The 7765-nt window shown below is 40.3% G+C and overlaps 1 protein-coding gene across 1 annotated transcript in view; it reads left to right on the top strand.

Moving 5' to 3' along the window:
- The first annotated feature begins 740 nt into the window (after nt 1-740).
- The window catches only part of GLIPR1L1 (GLI pathogenesis-related 1 like 1), a 42725-nt gene continuing 35700 nt past the window's right edge, over nt 741-7765 (top strand). The window contains exon 1 of the mRNA XM_010828887.1: nt 741-1031. Within this exon, the coding sequence (XP_010827189.1) occupies nt 855-1031 (177 nt within the window). The 5' untranslated portion in view covers nt 741-854. The remainder of the gene's footprint in view (nt 1032-7765) is intronic.

The following is a 7765-nucleotide window of genomic DNA, read 5'->3' as shown; positions in this document are numbered from 1 at the left end:
GACATATAATGGATTTAAAACATTATGCCAAATGAAGTTGATTTGTATTACAACGTAGATAAAATAAGCAATCAGTTGTATTCTGTCCTAGTCTTCAGCATCCCAACCAAAGCAGTCCTTTAACTTAAGTTTGCTAGCCTCTAAACGGTAGCTCTGTTCCACATTTACGTATAAAAAAGGAACGATTTTGTCCACTGTTCCACATGTTTATGTTCATCGTTTGAGGCAGTCAGTCTCTTCAGCTGAGAAAACAGAAGCAAATTATTAAATAATTAAGTGTTTGACATGGTAATTAGGATCTGTATGTCATCAAGTATTTAAAATGCCTATTCGAGTTTTGTTGCCAGTCTCTAAGGAAACGCAGAATAAAATGCTGAAGTTTATTCCAAACAATGAACTTTTTTAAAGCCATACCGAAGCTGAATCTGTGAATCGACCACTCTACAGGGCCTTGCTTGCACAGGCCCGGTCCACTGTCGGCATCCTATACATGTTGCCCCTTTCCATAGATGTGTTGCCTGCGTGTTGCAATCTGGTTTACAATCCAGGCCCCCTCTGCAGTGATTCCGGATTGGATCCCCAGAAAGCACCTTGAATGGGTGCTTGAATGGGTAAAACTGCAGCACAAAGCGACTCAAGGCTTTATCCTGCAGCCTAGGACTTTCTGTACAGGCGAACCGGCCGTCTGTCGCGCCCCTCTGCGTGGAGCCCCCTATTGCGCGCCTGCGCACACCGGTCTCAAGCCCTCGCCGGAAGTCAGAGCCGGCGGAAGAGGCCGGAAGCCAGGGGCTGGGAAAGTCGGATAGACTGAGCCGTTACGAGTCTGCGAAGCAGAGCGTTTTCTGCGTCGCACCATGATTCTCAGGAAGAAACTGAGCTATTTGTGGACCTTAGGTCTCTGTCTGGTAGCCAGTAAATCGCCACCCAAAGCTCCCTCCATCACGAATGATAGGTTTATAGAGGAGTGCCTCAGATTGCACAATGAAGCGCGGACCAACGTCTCGCCCCCAGCAGCCGACATGAAATACATGGTGAGGAAGAATCTAGGCTAGGATCTTTCTTCTCTGGTTCATCCTAAGGTATCTGGGCAATGAGTTTCATGGACTCATTTGTATGAGCTCAATCTGGAACTTTCAGCATGCATCTAAAAATTACGCCTTGACCGAGCTGTCTCTTCCAAGGTGCATGAGAAAGGAAACTTGAAGCTGTCGCTTGCCTAGACTTAGTTCCCTTTTACGCAGGTTTGGTGGGGCCAAGGCGGGTGGTGGATCGTTGTGGATACTCTTGGCCTAGTGACTGTCTGTCCCGCACATAAACAGTATGCAATGATAACACATAGACCAGACTATAGCTAACATTTATCCATTCAGAAAACGAACAAGTGGGAACCACACAGCAAACACTGGTTCAGAGCAATTCTGAAATCTTTAGAGCAGGTGTTAGAAGATCTGCTATACAGGAAGCCAGAAAAGTTATTTGATTAGAGGTGGTAGGAGTTCCCTTGCCCATTGTTTTCTGTGGTCTCTATCTTCTTTGAAAATATCCTTCCTTATCCATCATTCTCCTTGAACCAATCTGAAGTGGACTTTGGGAATTCTGCTCTTTTGAGGGCTATATAGCCTTCTCAGACTGCTTTCTGCCCACAGTAAGGTCTGAGTGTCATTTAAGATACCTTGCATTCGTTTGCTTTTTCATAACAGGTTCACAATATCTTTGGGAATACATCTGTCTCCAGAACTCTGAAGGTCTTTTGGCCTTATTCCTCCAATCAGTTCCAAGTACCAATACTCATACTTAAAGTGCAGCTTGGACAAGTTTTTGAATCTTTCTTTGGTTTCTCACCCTGGTGCTTTTATTTTTCATCTTAATGGCAGTATCCTTGAAACATGAATTTTGGGGAAATTGCTACAGTCTGAACCTGTTCCATTTGCTAAGGCAATTTTTAAAAACTTAAGAGGATTTCCTGGGAGTCATAGACTGCTTTTTGCCCTGAGGCTTTTTAATCATATGAAAGTTTTACAGAATTGGTCTCTCAAAGTCTTTTTAAAATCTTATTATATATACTATATAGAAGCAGTTTCTTTTCCATTCCTCAAAAGCCCCACATTTCCTGACTCTCTCTTTCTTCTTCCAAACTTGCCAGTGTTTTCTGATAACTTGTTGAACCTACAGAACAACCGCCAAATACTATCAATGTTCAGTTTACTGACCTCAGCGTCAGCTTCAACTTATGATCTGCCTCCTGAATAATAGATCACATTTTTTTCAGATATTTTGTTTCTGAATCACATGGATTGCCATCATTCCCCTGCCATTAATAGTCTCACTGCTTGCCAACTAACTGTAGTTGCCAACATAGTTCAGGCAAACTCACCACTAACATTTGTGACCTAGAAGAAGTATAAAAACGGAAGCCCACATGTCATTGGTGGCTCAGTAGTTAAATTTTCATTTAGTAAAGAATATGTGGTTTCAGAGATTTCATCTAATCTGCTCAGATTTGGATTTGGTCAGAATAATTTTGCTCATTTTCATTGATGTTATTAAGTAAATTTTCATTTCTTCTGAAATCATCAAAACTTTCTATTAAAATTATAATTGTATAGATATAATATGTAGGGTTTGGGTTAAAGTTATAATAAATGGTCTTCAATTTTAAGTATTTTAAATATTTTTTAATGTTTTTGGAAATTTAATTGTCTTCTTAAATATTTTTATAAATACAAGATTATTTACCATTCTGGTGCTTATGCCCATCTAGTGGCCAATGTGAAGAACTGATGTCATTCTTCACTTAGGTGACAAAAAGAACTACACATATCCCTACTCAACAGTAATAGAAATTTGTTACCATTGCAAAATATCTCCTTTATAACTGAAATCAGGGAATATGGAGAAGTGATGAAACAGATCTTCAGTAGTACTTCCAAGCAATATTATATTATTCATGGATTTACTGCTTTCATGCTGAAATGAAAGATTTGACAAGTTAATCTTTTAACCTAAGCCCTTCCATGGTTCAACTCTTTCTTGGACTCTGAAGTGGTGTCTGTCTCTAGTGTCATCAGCAACAATATTCACAAGCCTTTTACCATTCAGATACAGAAGCCTTTTGCTTTAAAACATGTGGCAAAAGAGGCAGATATTCAGTGTTGTGGGTCACATTAAACCTGTGCTATGGTTAAAATGAGGAAAAGTGTGTGTGTGTGTGTGTAATATGCAATGTCCTATTAAGTTTGGACCAAGAGCAGGGATCCCTCCTACCTAGGTCTCAAGTGGTATGAATTTGGATTTTTATAATGGCTGCACCCCACTTCCAGCAGTAAGTTTTATAAGAGGCTAGGCTGGGCTTTGGTACGAAATAAACCCTGAAATCTCAGTGGCTTAGTGAAACAAAACGTTTAATTTCATACTCACACAGGTTGTAGAGAAAATGAATTAGGATTCAGCCTGTCTCTCTGGGCAAAGGGGTTCCCCCAAACTCAGTTAGCTCACTGACAGGCATTAGAACAAGAGCTCCCAAAGTCATTCATCTGATAACTGCTTTACTAGTGTGAAGAATAAGAGGATATCTACTGATGCTCTTGCTATTATAAATAGATTTAGCATCCTTTTGCTATCTTTTCATCCCTATTTTTTGTTGAATTAATGGCTTTTATATTCAGATTGTTGTTCTTCTTACCTACAAACATTTGTTATGCTGATAATTAATAATAACACAAATAAATTTTACGGTATGTTTTGGTGAGGTTGTAAAACAATTTGAATCACAGTACCCTGTTCATGGGAATTTAAAATTGTGCTGCAGCTATGGAGATAAGTGTGGAGGTTCCTCAAGAAATTAAAAATAAAACTACCATATGGTCCAAAATCCAACTTCTGGGTTTCTTCCCCAAAAAAATCGAAAAAAAAAAAAAAAGTCACGATCTTGAAGAGATAGCTGCATGTCCATATTCATTGATTCACAATAACCAAGATATAGAAACAACCCAAGATATAGAAACAACCCAAGAGCCTCTTGATGAAAGTGAAAGAAGAGAGTGAAAAAGTTGGCTTAAAGCTCAACATTCAGAAAACTAAGATCATGGCATCCAGTCCCATCACTTCATGGCAAATACATGGGGAAACAATGAAAACAGTGACAGACTTTATTTTTCTGGGCTCCAATATCACTGCAGATGGTGACTGCAGCCATGGACAGAGGAGCCTGGTGGGCTGCAGTCCATGGGGTCACTAAGAGTCCTGCATGACTGAGCGACTATACTTTCACTTTTCACTTTCATGCATTGGAGAAGGAAATGGCAACCCACTCCAGTATTCTTGCCTGGAGAATCCCAGGGACAGAGGAGCCTAGTGAGCTGCCGTCTATGGGGTCACACAGAGTCGGACACAACTGAAGTGACTTAGCAGCAGCAGCAGCTCCTTGGAAGAAAAGCTATGACAAATCTACACAGCACATTAAAAAGCAGAAACGTTACTTTGCTGACAAAGGTCAGTCTATTCAAAGCTATGGTTTTTCCAGTAGTCATGTATGGATGTGAGAGTTGGACCATAAAGAAGACTGAGAGCCAAAGAATTGATGCTTTTGAACTGTGATTCTGGAGAAGACTCTTGAGAGTCTCCTTGACAGAAAGGACATTAAACCAGTCAATCTTAAAGGAAATCAGTCCTGAATATTCATTGGAAGGGCTGATGCTAAAGCTGAAGCTCCAACACTTTGGCCACGTGATGCAAGATGGTTGGATGGCATTCCTGACTCAGTGGACATGAGTTGAGCAAGCTCTGGGAGATGGTGAAGGACAGAGAAGCCTGGCATGTTGCAGTTCATGGGGTCACAAAGAGATGGACACAACAAAGAGTTCATCAACAAATGACTGGATAAAGAAAAATCCGCATTTCTGGTGTATTTTTTACCAGCTGAGGCACCAGGAAGCCTAAGAATGCTGGAGTGGGTAGCCTATCCCTTCTCCAGCAGATCTTCCCAACCCAGGAATCAAACCAAGGTCTCCTGCATTGCAGGCAGGTTCTTTCCCAACTGAGCTATTAGCGAAGCCTATATACACAAAGAATGGAATATTATTCAGCCTTAAAAAAAACTAAGAAGAAAATCATGCCAATTGTGACAGCATGGAAGAATCTGCAGGACGTTATGCCAAGTGATATTAAGATATTAAGAAGAGATGGCAATACATAGAACTATATGAAAAAGATCTTCACAACACAGATAATCACAATGGTGTGATCACTCACCTAAGCCAGACATCCTGGAATATGAAGTCACATGGGCCTTAGGAAGCATCACTATGAACAAAGCTAGCGGAGGTGATGGAATTCCAGTTGAGCTATTTCAAATCCTAAAAGATGATGCTGTGAAAGTGCTGCACTCAATATGCTAGCAAATTTGAAAAACTCAGCAGTGGCCACAGGACTGGAAAAAGTCAGTTTTCTATTTTTTTTAATTTATTTATTTTAGTTGAAGGCAAATTAGTTTACAATATTGTAGTGGTTTTTGCCATACATTGACATGGGTGTAAATTTGTTCCCCATCCTGAACCCCACTCCCACCGCCCTCCCCATCCCATCCCATCCCTCAGGGTCATCCCAGTGCAACAGCCCTGAGCACCCTGTCTCATGCATTGAACCTGGGCTGGCGATCTGTTTCACATAAGATAATATACACTTTTCAATGCTATTCTCTCAAATCATCCCGGCCATGCCTTCTCCCACAAAGCCTGAAAGACTGTTCCTTACATCTGTGTCTCTTTTGATATCTTGCATATAGGGTCATCATTACCATCTTTCTAAATTCTATATATATGCATTAGTATACTGTATTGGGGTTTTTCTTTCTGACTTACTTCATTCTGTATACTAGGCTCTAGGTTCATCCACCTCATTAGAACTGCTTCAAGTGTATTCTTTTTAATGGTTGAGTACTATTCCATTGTGTGTATGTACCACAGCTTTCTTATCCATTCTTCTGCTGATGGACATCTAGGTTGCTTCCATGTCCTGGCTATTGTAAACAGTGCTGCGATGAACATTGGGGTACACGTGTCTCTTTCAACTCTGGTTTGCTCAGTGTGTATACCCAGCAGTGGGATTGCTGGGTCATATGGCAGTTCTATTTCCATTTTTTTAAGGAATCTCCACACTGTTCTCCATAGTGGCTGTACTAGTTTGCATTCCCACCAACAATGTAAGAGGGTTCCCCTTTCTCCTCACCCTCTCCAGCATTCATTGTTTGTATACTTTTTGATAGCAGCCGTTCTGACAGGCTTAAGATGGTACCTCATTGTGGTTTTGATTTGCATTTCTCTGATAATGAGTAACGTTGAGCATCTTTTCATGTGTTTGTTAGCCATCTGCATGTCTTCTTTGGAGAAATGTCTGTTCAGTTCTTTGGCCCATTTTTGGATTGAGTCATTTATTTTTCTGGAATTGAGCTGCATGAGCTGCTTGTATACTTTTGAGATTAACTCTTTGTCATTTGCTTCATTTGCTATTACTTTCTCTTTTTCTGAAGGCTGTCTTTTCACCTTGCTTATAGTTTCCTTCATTGTGCAAAAGCTTTTAAGTTTAATTAGGTCCCATTTGTTTATTTTTGCTTTTATTTCCATTACTCTGGGAGGTGGGTCATAGAGGATCCTGCTATAATTTATGTCAGAGAGTGTTTTGCCTATATTTTCCTCTAGGAGTTTTTAGTTTCTGGTCTTCCATTTAAATCTTTAATCCATTTTGAGTTTATTTTTATGTATGGTGTTAGAAAGTGTCCTAGTTTGTTTTATAAGTCGTTGACCAGTTTTCCCAGCACGACTTGTTAAAGAGATTGTCTTTTCTTCATTGTATATTCTTGCCTCCTTTGTCAAAGATAGGGTGTCCCTAGGTGTGTGGATTTATCTCTGGGCTTTCTATTTTGTTCCATTGATCTATACTTCTGTCTTTGTGCCAGTGCCATACTGTCTTGATGACTGTAGCTTTGTAGTTTCGTCTGAAGTCAGGCAAGTTGATTCCCCCAGTTCCATTCTTCTTTCTCAATATTGCTTTGGCTATTTGAGGTTTTTTGTATTTCCATAAAAATTGTGAAATTATTTGTTCTAGTTCTCTGAAAAATACCAGTGGTAGCTTGATAGGAATTGCATTGAATCTATAGATTGCTTTGGATACATACTCGTTTTCACTGTATTGATTCTTCTGATCTATAAACATGGTATATTTCTCCATCTATTTGTGTCCTTAATTTCTTTCATCAGTGTTTTATAGTTTTCTATATATAGGTCTTTTGTTTCTTTCAGTCAGTTCAGTCGCTCAGTCGTGTCCAACTCTTTGTGACCCCATGAATTGCAGGATGCCAGGCCTCCCTGTCCATCTGGGTGAACTCCCACGTCCATTGAGTCAGTGATGCCATCCAGCCATCTCATCCTCTGTCATCCCCTTCTCCTCCTGCCCCCAATCCCTCCCAGCATCAGAGTCTTTTCCAATGAGTCAACTCTTTGCATGAGGTGGCCAAAGTACTGGAGTTTCAGCGTTAGCATCATTCCTTCCAAAGAAATCCCAGGGCTGATCTCCTTCAGAATGGACTGGTTGGATCTCCTTGCAGTCCAAGGGACTCTCAAGAGTCTTCTCCAACACCACAGTTCAAAAGCATCAATTCTTCAGCGCTCAGCCTTCTTCACAGTCCAACTCTCACATCCATACATGACCACTGGAATAACCATAGCCTTGACTAGATGGACTTTTCTTGGCAAAGTAATGTCTCTGCTTT

This window comes from Bison bison, unplaced genomic scaffold (genome assembly GCF_000754665.1).
Source record: "Bison bison bison isolate TAMUID 2011002044 unplaced genomic scaffold, Bison_UMD1.0 scf7180017864497, whole genome shotgun sequence".
Classification (NCBI taxonomy): Eukaryota; Metazoa; Chordata; class Mammalia; order Artiodactyla; family Bovidae; genus Bison; species Bison bison.
Note: the sequence above shows the minus strand (reverse complement) of the source record. Positions and strands in the feature narration are given on the sequence as shown.